The sequence below is a fragment of the Echeneis naucrates genome, chromosome 3 (genome assembly GCF_900963305.1).
Source record: "Echeneis naucrates chromosome 3, fEcheNa1.1, whole genome shotgun sequence".
Lineage (NCBI taxonomy): Eukaryota > Metazoa > Chordata > Actinopteri > Carangiformes > Echeneidae > Echeneis > Echeneis naucrates.
In genome coordinates, this window is record NC_042513.1 from 11,727,305 (window position 1) to 11,741,837 (window position 14,533).

General features: G+C 38.3%; 1 protein-coding gene across 1 annotated transcript in view; it reads right to left on the reverse strand.

The window, feature by feature from the left end:
- The window catches only part of ddb1 (damage-specific DNA binding protein 1), a 40,805-nt gene extending 26,297 nt beyond the window's left edge, over positions 1-14,508 (reverse strand). The window contains exons 1-12 of the mRNA XM_029498194.1: positions 14,353-14,508; positions 12,874-13,022; positions 11,678-11,794; positions 11,110-11,331; positions 10,907-11,021; positions 10,414-10,511; positions 6,574-6,732; positions 4,235-4,318; positions 3,746-3,862; positions 1,253-1,355; positions 513-588; positions 321-429 (exon numbers count right to left, since the gene is read on the reverse strand). Coding sequence (XP_029354054.1) covers positions 321-429; positions 513-588; positions 1,253-1,355; positions 3,746-3,862; positions 4,235-4,318; positions 6,574-6,732; positions 10,414-10,511; positions 10,907-11,021; positions 11,110-11,331; positions 11,678-11,794; positions 12,874-13,022; positions 14,353-14,413 — 1,410 coding nt within the window. The 5' untranslated portion in view covers positions 14,414-14,508. The remainder of the gene's footprint in view (positions 1-320; positions 430-512; positions 589-1,252; positions 1,356-3,745; positions 3,863-4,234; positions 4,319-6,573; positions 6,733-10,413; positions 10,512-10,906; positions 11,022-11,109; positions 11,332-11,677; positions 11,795-12,873; positions 13,023-14,352) is intronic.
- Between the last annotated feature and the right edge of the window lie 25 nt (positions 14,509-14,533).

Consider the following 14,533-nt stretch of genomic DNA (forward strand, 5'->3'; position numbering starts at 1 on the left):
TTCTTTATTGAAAAATTATGCACTTGTGGCCCTATACCCTTTTCATTACTACTGCCTTTGCACCATTGCCAAGTGAGAGAGCAATGCACATCAAAATGGTAAGCTGAGGAGAAATCAGACAGACTCATGACTCAGACTCAGGACTGAGGATTTGCTGCTTAGGTCTGATATGTACAAAACCCTGCTGCTCTTTATCCAGTTTTTTGAGACTGTCAATGGCGTAGTGCAGTGTTTCTGCTTGTTTCATATATTTTTCATTGCATAGTATACAAGTGTGTTGGACCACAACGCAGCTGAAGAGTGTGTGTATGTATACAAACTTGAACAAGTTGCTGGTGTGCGACGTTGCCACAGTAAAATGTCTGCTGGTTGTCCACAAAACCTGGAAGTTCAGTCTCTTCTACCTCCTCACCACTCAGCATCAACACTCTGGGGGAAAAAAATACTCCTAAGATAACACTCAGAATTGACTCCACGCTTATCTGCCATGCTGCATTGCAAACAACACCCACCGTGTCTGACCCACAAAGGACAGCACCAACATGTCATCAGTCTCCCTGCCTGCCTCCGAGCGAAGTGGCCACAGACCTTGAAGAGAAATCGGGGAGGGGTGGGGGTATTAGAAAGGCAACATTAAATAAATACAATTCTTTACCAGTGTTCAAGTTTTAACTATTCGATGTGTCAGATGTTACCATTGTTTGAAGATGTACAGGTTAATGATCTCTCCGAAAGAGCCATTGATTTTAGTTGACCAACTAAGTGAGTAATTGCTTTTCATCAAGAGACCAGGAGAGGGGGCAGCAGCTGAGACATTTAGAGCCAAGCCGGTCAATAAACAACTGAAGCCTTACAAGCACAAGACGAACTCAAATGGCTTGTGTTTGGCATTGTGTGGCAAAACGGTCCAGGGAGAGGAGACCAATATTATAGGATTAAGCGCTATCAGCCATTAAAAAATGATGGAATTTCCAATACTCTTTAGGTTTACTAAATGAAAACAAATCTTTCCAAACTTTACTTTGGCAATTGAACCTATTCCTCTAAAAGTCACAAGTTGAGACCTACAATACCTGGGCCATCTGCCTATGATCACATGCTCATGCTGGATTTGGACGAGCAACAGCTGGATTGTTGGCCAGGCAAACAAAATAGATATTCAGGCTGAAATAGTTCTGCTCTCAAGTCTCTCAAGATGTAGTCGAGACTTGAGAAAGAGGCGGCAGAAAAGGCGCACAGTGAATACACAAACCTTTGATTCCTGGTAGGTCAATGCTGGCATGTTCATGAATCCCAATGCCGTTGCGGATAATCCGAAGAGAGCCCTCCTTGAACGCACCTGAGCATGTCACCAGCTTGAAGTAAAAAAGACAAAGACAGATATGGAGGTGCATTTTTTTCCTTCTTTTTTTCAGGGTGTCATGGGCTGTATCCTTTTTCTCAAACATTTTATTCTTAGGGGTTACACCTTCTTAGCATTGCTTGTTGCTGCTGTTTTCAAAGGGTATCTCTAGGTTTATATAAATTTATTTTGTATTTTAACTAACCATTTAACACCATAATAACACATTGCACATTCTACACACACTATGGACTGTGATATGAACTCTGCAACACAGCTAAACAGTAAGGCATTAAAGGGACTATTTGTAAGTTGCCACTGTGTGTATTTTCTTCTCAGCAGATGGTGGTGGCAATAGTATGCAATCTGAGGAGCAGAAGTCTTCAGGGAAGACTTAAAATCCAACACCCTGAGGGTAAATTACTCTCTGTGTCTGTAGAGCCTGGTTGAAGAGCAGCAGAATGCGTTTCAGTCAACCAGTCATGGTACACTAACAGGATTTATACCAGAGCCCATAATAGTCTAAGCTCCTACAACCTGCCAACCAGCACCTTCACTCGCTCATCTTCTGCCGCATATATCCGTTTCCAGATTGTGGGTGTGCTGGAGCCAATACCAGCTCACATGGTATTGGCTCACATGGTATTGGCTCACATGGTGACGGTGGGGGACACCCGGGACAGGTCACCAGTCCATCACAAAGCATACAGAGACCAACAACCACACACACTCACACTTACCTACGGACAATTTAGAGTCACCAATTAACCTAAACATATGTGTCTTTGGACGGTGGAAGGAAATCGGAGTACCCAGAAAAAACCCACACATGCACAGGGAGAACATGTAAAAACACAGAAAGTTCCAGGCGCTGGAACTGAACCCATGACCTTCTTGCTTTGGGGCAATAGCGCTAACCACTATGCTGCCCACCAGCACCTTAACCCCAATGGAAATATCCACTGAATATCCACTGTACTCCACCTGGCAAACCACTTAATTTCCCCAATGTTCTCAAATGCCCTCACACTCTCTATGGTTAGGAGAGTTAGGACTGACTGAGTCCTGATAATCTGCACATATTATGTATTTGTTAATGATGGGAGTGATAACCTCCAGCATGACTGCAGTCTCGCAATTGTGAAGAGAATTATTTTCCCATCAATTTTGCTGCAAAGCATTTTCTGTGATTTATATTTTCTCCTGTAGCCTGTGCATCAGTCATTTACTGTATTAACTGTCTTGGAACTTATCTGCATCAGTTAACCAGGTCAAATGCTCATGTGAATTTCTCAGCAAATGGCAAATAAAAAAAAATTGTGACTGGATTTACAAAATATAGTCAGTGGGTGACTGTGATCTGGTCTTCACACAGTCTGGCTCAGTGCTCCAGCTGACTGCTGACTCTGGAACCAAATCAAGTACCCTGAGGCCTGGTCTCAAACCATTCCAACAAAACCTTCTGTACTGCATCCCTCCATACTTCACTGTTTCGTCTCCCCCTGCTTCAGTGATTCCTCACAAACGAGGACAAATATTTTCATCAAACAATTATTTCAGTCAAACTAAGCTGTTTCTGCAACATTGTGCACAAAAATTAGCTGGAAACAGCCTGACTTGGTGAGCAGTTGGTTGCGGGTTTTTTTTTTTTATACAATATTTTAATATTATAAGGAAAAGCTCCTGTGTACTGGATAACATGAAGTCATGTTCCCCTATTGCATTTTAATATTCAATAGGGGTTGGATAACATAATCATCAGAAGAAAAAAAAAATAGTATGATTAATTTAATACGATTATATATAATATAATATAAACAAGCTAATGATGGATTGGTAGGATACAACCAGACAACAATGAAGAGGAGGTCTTCACTGTCACTTTAAATGGGTGTAAATTTTATTAAAGGCAATGGCTGCCTCTTTGCAATGTAACACAAAAGACTGTGTTTGGGGGAAAAAAAAAAAAGGCACAGGATGCTGTGTAATTTATGTCAACAAGAATCTCCTGAAAATGTTGTCCCCAGCTATTGAAGCCAGCAGCAGGTTTGTGTCGAACCATGTTGTATGCTTAATTTTGCTGACAAAAACTGAGTTACCACGACTGAAGAATCTAGTTGCAATGCTGGTATAAGCCAGGGTACCCTGAAGGCCTTGAAAAAGAAAATAATAAAGAGGAAAACAGATGGAGACTCACCATCAGCTACTATGGGAATCCAGCAACTGTTAAGACCTTTTTCGGTAATCACTGTGCTATGTCTACATCTGCTTCTGAATGCCCCAAGAAAGCTTGAATCATATCTGAATGATTCAATGATTCACTCTGAGAATGCAACGATGATATTGAAGTGTAGTTTCACAGACAAAGGATTCTATAGCTTGTTTTTTTTTTTTTTTTTTTACCTGACCCTGGCCTTGTCTTTCCAGGTCTACTACACACATATCCACAATAGGCCCCAGATTAGTGAACGTCTCCATCACTGCCACATATGATCCTTGGTCGTTGCTGTCCACGTTGAGCTACCGAGGAAACAAGGAGACAGCACAATCACACACATCATATTTTTTTCGGAAGTTAAAGATTATAAAGCATAGGATGTCAAAAATCTAATGTTAGTGTTACCACCTATAAATGAAGGAATAATCTAGCCCAAAGCCCAAATGCTAATTTACTTCTTCACATTTAATTTCTGAACATGTTAAAGGGAAACAAAAAAGTTTCAAATAAATGTAAAAAAGAATATTAGATAAGCTGTGAAAGTCTTCATCAATCAACACCTCATTAGTTTTCTTTATCTGCCAAAGTCTGAGAAATTTTGCCGACATAAATTCAAAGCTGGCCCGACTTCTTGGACTTCAATAACTGTAAAAATATGTTCTCTTACTGCTTACCTTCACTAACTGAGAGTCACCCAGTCTGGAGCCAACAAAAACCACTCCATTGTCCAAGTATGTCAAACACTCAGCGATGGATGTCTGTCAGTGGAGACAGATAAAAGAAATTTAGTGTCACGCCATGTCCAACAGTACAGCTGCAACTGCAAATAAGGCATCAAAACTCACAGAGCCCAAGGAAACGCCTTCAAATAGCTATTTTTGTCCAATTGACAGTTGATATAAGCAGCAAATAACCACATTGAAGAAGCAGGACCAGCAAAAAAATATGAAATATAATGTTTGAATATTAATAATTTGCCCAAAAAAATATTAATGCAAAGATGCATCTTTTTGGTCCACTCTAACATCCCATTCCTATTAAATCAGAATTTACAACGCAAACTTTTGAATCCATCCAAACTCTCTGCAAATGCTAGCAGTTTTTAATATACATTTTACGTTTTTAATATACATTAAAAACCAGAATTTCATGTTAGTTTTGTTTTAAATTTTTTTACCTAACTAATTTAGCAATTATGTGCCATCACTTCTAGCTCTGGCCATTTCATAGGGGAACTGTTTTATTTTTTACCTTTAACACAAAAAATATTAACTAAAAAAAAAAAAAAAAGGTTAATTACTTGATAATATACATAATTTTTATTTGAAGCCCAACTTGGGCAAGTGACAGCAACAACAGAAAGGTCAATCAGAACAACTCTGTGCTGCTATGCTGAAGCATAAATGAAGTCATCATAATAATGATATTAATGTTGGGGACTAATATGGGAGCAGACTGACAAAAAAGCATTTACTTTGCTATAGATTAGGTGATGTGAAAACGGACATGACTCTATTTGACACAAAGGAATGCCCATCATCACTGTCTCAATATGATCTCAATCTAAAGTATAATTTACACAACATTTTGCTGTGAAACACTTTAATGTAGAGTTTTTGTTGACTGAGCACAGACATCCCAAATATAAAATCTGAAGTGACTTGAAAAGCAATCCGCCTCTGGGTTTACAGAGCGAGTCTACTTGATTGTCTCTTGCCTCAGCATCACTCTGCTAAGTAAGAAAGCATTTTACCTTTCTAAACTCAATGGCAAATCATTAGAGAAAAGTGCCACAAGCCCAAAGCTATCTGCCTTTAATGTGAGAATTTGCTTCAAGCACAGAATTGATGCACTGTCATTATCTAAATCAACTTGAAGGCGATAAGTGACGCCCTGGCAAGCACGCAACAGAAAGATTTTTCTTATTCTCTGCACAAGTACAAACTTATCAATTAGTTTCTGTCAGTTCTATGAACCATTAAAAAGTCAATGGGAACAAAATGGGTGTTCAGGGTAAAAGGCAACAGGAGGCAGGAGGAAAATCAACGTGCAACATAAAAGGTGGTTGAGCCTGGTAGAGAGTAACTGAAGAAATGGAGGAAGACAGGCGAGTGGATAAACAGAGTGAAGACAGACAGAGATAAAGTGAAGTAGGCTCTCCCCAAAGATATGAACCAGCTTTACAATATTGCAGGGACCACAGTCTAGACCCGTCTCTATTTAAAAGTCTGAGTCTGAGATAACTTCTACTGTGTGTGTGCTGCTATATGACATTTTATTGCCACTATTCCATCACATACACTGATCTTAACCATTCTATGTTTTTTGCCTAATTATTAAGATGGATGAAATTATTGCAATTAGAAGGATTAGTTCTTATTGGGCGCGGTATAACGAGACAGCCATCAAACCAGCAATCAAACTCAGCCCCTACGAGCAATTTTAGTCACCAATTAACACAGGCACAGGCAGAACACACAAACGCGACACAGGAAGGGAATTGAACCTTGTCACTTCTTGCTGTGAAATGATAACGCAAACTAATGCTTTAGGATGCCTCAAAAAGTAAAATTGCGCTATGAATTTGAGGAAAAGATACATCAATTTCCTCATTTCACATAGTCCTTATACTTGGACATCAATGCCTGATTTTAGTATGTGCTTGGAGATGGGTCTTTTGTAAAAAGTGCAAAGTAAATAAAGTGAATTCCTCCATTTGTTTCATTAAAACCATTAATGTTTTAGCACTCCTTAAAGTAGCCTACCTACCGAGGACAACCTGTCGACTGAATCAGTGCAGTGCTTTGTGTATTTACCTATCTAATCCGCTCTCATCATATTTGCATTGCAGCAGTAGTTGTAAAACATATATACCCAGTGAATTGCCATTTATAGTGAGAACTGTTCGAGTATATAGCTGAACTTCAGTGAGTAATGGGCTTTTTTTGGCCAGTAGCCAAAGTTTATAGAAAGCTCTGTGCAAAAAAAAATACAAATAGATAAATAAAAGGACCTCTCCAAGCAGCTCAACGTGTAGGTCTTTGAGTGCCACTGTGCCATCCATGAGCTCCTCCTTCTCCAAGAGCAGCATGAACAGGCGTCCCTCCATGTCCCCCAGCAGGTAGCGTGAGCCATTGGGGTCCACCCGGTTGTGACATACGATGGTACTTTGCTGCAATTGAGAGAGGAACATATACAAATAAATAAAAAGCTAGCGAATTATACTTGTACCAAGAAAGTCTAAGTACAGACTGAAAAAGAGCTGTCTCCAGTATGTCAGCTTTATTATCTTTCATTATGGAAATAAATCCTGAGAAGTTCTTCCCACGGCACAACTTCAAACTACACTCTTCAAATTTTGCCTGACAACAGACACTTGAATTAATGAAGTCAGTATGCCAACCTGTCAGAAAGAGATTTACTCTACAAAAAATGAATATGAAGCTGAACACACAAAGAGAAGGGTGCCATAAACATGTTGAATGTAATGGTTAAAGCCTGTAGATTTCGGAAGCTGATAATTATGTTTTCTATTTAAAAAAAAAAAGATACACTGGCAGACACTGCCTTTTTTTTTTTATAACTCCATAAAAAGGCATCCATTAAATCTGCTAATTAAATATTTTGGACCAATATATATGTAGAATTAAATACAATTAAATGCAACAGCAACATGGTTTTTAGATTACATACCTAACATATCTATTTTGTGAATTATTCAATTTTATAGCTGAGAAATGCAGTGATGCTGATATACCAACGCCAACACCAAATAACACTGACTTGGCCACTTTACATCAGCTGTACCTGCAAATTCTATGATGTCAGTCTGTTGTGGTGTTTTCATTCACCACTGCTGTAATTTCACAAAACTCAGACTGAAGCTAGGAAATGCCAGGAATTCAAACTACTGTATCTCATGGCAAGGTGCTTTAAAGCACACGTTTTTAATACTTTTCCCTTTACTAAAATTCCCATTGCATGTTGAGGCTCACTCAGCTGGTTGGCACTTGGGCTTTAGGCAATGAAGACTGCACCAAAACATGTGGGAAGCCAAAGTCTCCCCTCTTCTCTGTCAGCAAAAGATAACCCCCCCCCAACTTGTTAGAAAGGTAGTCATGATTGGAATTGGCATAAATAAATAAATAAATAAAATCACATAGTGTGACTGAGCCGGTTCTATTTTTCTTCAAAGTAAGACATTGTTATTGTCATTGTCTACTGTACAAGCTGAGTCAATTTCTCACTTGATTGAACCTATATAAAACTAATTTTCACAATCCTCCTGCCTGTCGTGTTGCTTACATTTTTTTGTTGAACTGTGGATCCGCTTTTTACTTTCACAGCGTCACAAAATTCTTGTAATCCTTTCAACTGGATGTTAAGTAATTAGCTTCCTCTCGTCTACAAGTGAAATCAGTCTGCTGGCCCGCCACAGACTGGTTTACAAAAATGTATTACCCGACCTCAGATACATTCCACACTGGCAGAACCTTTAGTATCTCATATGTCTGTTTCATTTCTGTGCTTGAGAGTGACAATTAATTAATTAGCTGACAAAAATGTTGTTATACATCAAAGCACATGCATCTGTGTTTTCTTGACATTGCTGAAAAGAGTGTGTGTTTCAGTTGAATACTAATGTAACATTTGGTGCGACAGAAAATCCAAAGTAAACTTTTCAGCTTCATTTATAGAGGATGGTTTCATTAGTCACGTAACAGAGGCCCCAACTACCTTTTCCTTCAGACATCTGTTGAGCAGTGTTGGCAAGCACTCTTATGGAAACGCAGTTGTAACAGAGACATAACAGCTTGGAAGACAATTGCGAGTTTTGCAAGCATGCAGACTGTTTGGAGTTTTTAAAGACAAAGGACATTGATATGAGCAGAAGCCCATGAGGAGATAACAGAAGGCTTAGCAGTATTTGAGGCTTCACATTTGTTACATTTATATTAATCAGAACCACAATATCAGGCAGCCGTCAGAGCGGGCCAAACCCCACAACTTCCATGACCTTGTTTTTCAAATGCTTTTCTGAGCTTGTCATTCAGGGTGCATAACTCTCCTATCTGCAGGTCCCAGAAATGGGCTCACTGACTAATATGGTTGGTAAGATTTGGTATCAATATTCATCAAGCATAATCAATATTTTAAACCAAAGCACATTTCCCCCATACACTGTTTGATTGGTGTTGGGCAGCTAATACATAAACATACCTTGATATATTTATCTTCTAATGCACCATTTATTGATGCGCTATGACTGTCCTGAAGGCAGCGTGGCATAGTGTACAAATACACACCGGGATAACTTAAGATAACTGGAATAAATAATAACTTTAGGCCAATAACCACTTCATTAAAATCACCCACTCAATACGCTCTTAGAGAAGACATTTTTTATATTTTGCCCACTGTCTACACAACAACCTTGTGCTGATTCTGCAGACATGGAATTGTTAGTAAAGGTTCAAATTTGAGCACAAAGTGATTTTGTGTTTGTTTGTTTGTTTAAGTGGAGGAAAAAAAAAATTTTGTAACGATAAAGAACATGCAAGTGTGAGCTGGATCCCTAAGGTACAAGGAGTCCTTGTGTTGGTCTTTTATAGTCTAAATGACAGCTCCAAGTGTCTTGAATGTCAGCTACATTCATACAACTGATGTTTACCATTCACAAGCACATATACACTGACTGAGAAGCAATCACAGGGCATTTTGAGTTCACTATCTTGCCCCAGGAGGCCCATGATCAAATTTACAGTTTGATCAGTCATAAGCATGTGAAAGTTTATTTCATTGAAAATGATAGCATTATTATTTGTCTGTAGCTGTTATATACTCTGTCTTAGAATTTACATTGAATTTACATTGAATGTGTTCGAGAAGAGGTTTCTAAATACATTGTTGCTGAGATTTATTAACTTTGCAATTAAATAATTGCAATTGTCTCTCATACTGACAATGTCTTTTTTTTTTGTTTGTTTATTGAGTACCTGTTTGTTTGGGTTTGTTTGTTTTTTTTTTTGTTTTTGTTCAGACAAAACGAAGCAGTGTAGATTTAAATAACATTTAAACAATTTGATTTGTTCCTTCCAAAGTGTATGAGGCCATGGTACAAAAGAGCAAAGAGACAATGAGAGAATATCTGCTAATTATAGCAGCAGAATGTAGTTGAAGAACTCCTTTGGGCCTTGAGCTTTGTTAAATCTGCACAGCAGTAAAGACTTCAACTTACTCTTGATAACACTAAAAGCAGAGGAGAGCGTGATTATCTTGGCAGTTATAAATGTGCCTTTAAAACCTATTCCAACATCAGCCAGATAATAAATGTAACAAAATATAAATATATAAATTAATTTATAATAAATTAAAAAATGAGTACATAAACAAACACCTACACCCCAGAGTCCCTTGAATCATTATCATGTTCACATAATACAGATTCTAATGTTAGCTTCACTGCCATCACTGTGATTTAGTTCATTATATATCAAAGACTTATCTGTAAAGCTCAGACTATTGTGATGAATCCCTGAAAACTGACATCATAGAAATAAATAGAATAAAACAATTTTGCTGGTGAATTTACATCATAACCTCACATTATTTTCAGTGGCCTGTGTACTGTAGTGTTCATATCTGCTAAGGTGCGATGGCACTAAGAACAAGCTTTCTGATACACACCCTTTGGAAAAGATCTGCTCTCATGTTAAACTCTATTATGTCTGTAAGGACACAGTTAAATAGCCTCCCTTCCAACTGCTGACTAACATTTAAAGGGATTTATAAAGAATATACTTTGTATTTAGACTCTAAGAGAGCACCAATGTCCATTATTTGATGTCTTTACCTTTATTGTGGGAGGAGCAATGGCCAAGTATTTGTCTCCGTTGTGATAGGTTATGGACTCTTGTCCTATGATTATAGCTCCACCAAATGGCTCTGGCACTAAAATACAAGCACATAAAGATGAGGGATCAACGTCACATCTACATAATTTCTGACCCAAACTATTTCTACATTCCAAACAGGTACACACCAGATTTAACTACAGCTATAACGATTAATATTTCATTATATTAGTCAGTTTAACAATCACTTCAATGCTTTCCATTTTATCATTAATTGTCTCCACTCAGGGACCCTTTTGTCTGTTAAATACTTCAATAATAGAGAGAATTCAGAGATGAAAATGACAATCTCAATTAAAAAAAATAATAATAATAATAACTTGCTACTAAAATCCAGGTAACACAAAAAAAAATAAAAACAACACCAACCAATCATTGTTTGTGTTTTATTCTCTCTATTGATTCTTTTTATTCGGTACAAACCCTTATTACCTGGGATAACCATTGAAGCCTCAGCCTCCACATTCTCCTGTTTCCAGGGGCCCTTGTTGAACTCCTTCTCCCTGAGAGAAACCTCATAGGTCTTCACATGACGTCCTTGGGGATCCTAGAATACAAAGAAATTGAATCACTCTCATCATCATTACACACCCTTAAACTGCTGTCAGGTAAAACTAATACTACTCCCAGAGTACCTGGTAGATGAAGCACACGGTTGGGGCCTGGCAGCCATAAAGGAAGTGAACGTCAATGACTTGCAGCTCCTCCAGTCTGATGTTGAAGGCCTTGAGCTCACGGTTATCCCGGTCCAATGGGATCACTTTGAACAACCCATCATACAGCCGCAGGCCAATCATGCGGCATTCTGGGTCTACTATTCCGATTATACCCGTCTCTGATGGACGTCCAATACGATCCTGGGAAGGAAAAAAAAAAAAAAAAAAAAAAACCCAACCATTTGGTAAGGAAATTTTAAAGGCCAACCTGTGGTAAACTCAACATCAGACAAAAATCATATTTGGTGGGTTCACAGACTACTGTTCATGCAGTACAGCTTATATACCTTTTTAGCTTTTACACTTTGAAAAGAGACCTAATAATTCCACTGATATAATCTATCTTAAAAGAGCATGCAAGTTATTTTCAATTAAAAGGACAGATGTATCGTAAGTTTATAATAGGAAGTCCAATAGTGAACTGTTAATTAAGGTTAATGAAAGACATTCCAGGAAATTACAATTTTCATTTTGTTGTGTCACCCACCTGGACATTGCCGTGAGCACGGGTGATGATATCAATGCTCTCCCCATTCTGTTTGTATTCTAAGATGCAGGCATTGTACTTAGACGTGAGAATGAACAGCAAGTCTTTGCTCTCACCCTGAGCAAATGAGAAGAGACCAAAGTCATCAAACGCAACGCATGTAGAGACCTAATTTTAATTTCATTAACATGGTTCAGTACAACAGGTTGTAGCAACAGGGCTGATTAGACACCTGATGAACTGCCAGCTTCCTAAGAAGTAGAGACAGGTTTTAACATTGTGTGAATCCACTAGGCAGCCTAAAGCCAACTACAATATAGGATTGCTATCACATAACACATAACATCTGGGATGTCATAATTTTTTTTTCTTTTATGTGCAAAATGAAGGTAACCACACACTATGTACCAAATGTACCTTTGAGGGTAAACAGAATTTGTGTGTCCTGGGATGCAGCTACCATTTCTATTATTGATTATTCATTTTAAATCAATGAATCATTCATTCATTCATCTTCTATCGCTAATCCGTTTCCAGGTTGCGGGGGCTGCTGGAGTAAATCCCAGCTCACATTGGGCAAGGGGGGCGTTGTACACCCTGGACAGGTCACCAGTCCATCACAGGGCCAACACACAGAGACAGACAGAGACAAACAACCACTCACACTCACACTCCTACCTACGGAAAAATTTTGAGTCATCAATCAACCCAAACATAATGTCTTTGGATGGTGGGAGGAAACTGGAGTACCCAGAGGAAACCCGGCCCCAGGCTGGGGAACCAAACCCTCTCAAAATATCACAGAGGTACTTTTGATTGGCCAACAGTCAGTATGACATAGAATAGATGCAATCAATTTCAAACATGGTACCAAATCATTTTCTGTCAAACAGTAAACAAATAGAATCAATTGTTTCAGCTCAATGCCACACCATCTTTGAAATAACCAACTTATTTTCAAATATATAAAATTTCCCTTATGTGAATGACACTTCAATATGACAAAGAAAAAAAACTGCTCAGCTGCTAGCTAAGATCATTGCCAAATACCCCTTCCTAAAATATATATTTGCAGATGAAAAGAACAAAATAAATAAAATAAAAACTACCTTCAGTCTGGTGTTCCAGCAGCTAACCGACTAGCCCGTTTTAAAAACATTAATTTGTTATCAGCTGTACTCTCAAACAGTGCCTACCTTGGGCCGAAAGAGTTCCATGACCGCTATCTTCCCATACATGCCAACTTCTTTAACGGGCCTCAGCCCCTCCGCTGTGACCACATAGATCTCCAAGCGTGTGTTTTTGGCTATAAGTAGATTGAGGTCTTCCGCGGAGGTGAAGTGACCTGTTCACACATGGATATTTCCATTATAATTTATGTTCAGCTGGGAGCAGGGTGAAAATATGACAGAAATATTCACAAATATTCACCCTCATTGGTACTATTAAACGATACTGTGATGATTGCAACAACATTTACCATTGTACAGGTTTTAACACCTCAATTTGCTACAGTCAAATACAAACCGAGTCCAAACAGTGACGTATGTTATATTCAATGTAATTATAAAAATATGAAACGAAAACATACACATATAATTTTGGGATAAATAAGTGAAATATTTCAACATATACAACATATACATAACATATACACATATTTCAACAAAACAGGTTCAATTCCAATACAACTAAATAAGTTCAGAAAAATCACACTAAAAACAGCAAGTAGATTAATCAAGACATCAATTTCAAGGCTTCCATCTACTTGAAACATTTAAATAAGAAAGCAAATAGTAGGTTAATAAACAGTGCGATTCAGCTCATATCTGAATGTGCATTTTCTCTGATTAAATTCTACATCTCCAAAGCTTTCCAATAAATTTCCTGTTAACGGATTAATCAATACACTAATAACTGCAGCATCTACTATAGCACTTAAAAATTAAGAATCCATTTTATAAGCCTTTCTTTCCTCTTCTTTTAAAGGCTTCCTTTTGTAAAAGGACTTATGATAGATCTTGATTTATAACGTAATAGTAACCTAAACTGTATGAAAACGTTGTCAAGTAAACGGTACACGCGTTATCCAGTAAGTATAAAGTGTCATAAAACTTCCTTAATGTTGTATATGACCACAGTAATAGGTTATAAATGTTTTGATTAATTTGACAAGCTGATTGGCCAAATTAAGTTAACTGTGCTGTGTTTAGCGGGGCATTGTACTATGGATAAAACGGCGACACGAATTTTCTCATCAATGCATTTTGTCAGAAAAGCAAAAACTGCCTGATCCGTCCTGTCTGGATGGATCACACAGTCTGGATTGAGTGAGTGACTGGTGTCCGATCATTGTGGTCAACAAGAAGAAATGCATTATTATGTGTAATGGCCAGATTAAAGACGACAACAGCCAACGTTATATCCAAGAGATGTGATAGCCAAAGGTCCAACACATAAACAGGCGGGATTCTTGTATGTGCGATCACTTAAGTGCAGAAAACACAGTAGCTAACGTAGCAAACAAACATTTGACTGGATAAAACAAAAGCTAGCATCAGCTACAGGCCCGTGTGGGGAACTTTGGCCGTAGCGCGGGAGCTCAGCTAGCACGCAGGTGTGCAAATGTTTCATACGTGCACAGCAGCAAAACAACAAAAAACAAACACATTTACCGGTGATACAGGCGTTCACTGCCGTCGGCTTCTGGGCTGTTACCACGTAGTTGTACGACATCTTCCACAACAACAAAAGACAAACACCAGAGCAGTGTTTTAATCGTACACAAGTCGCAAAATCATTGATAATATAAACTCCCGGAAGTGGTTAGCAGCGCCGTTTAGCTGGCTAACGTTA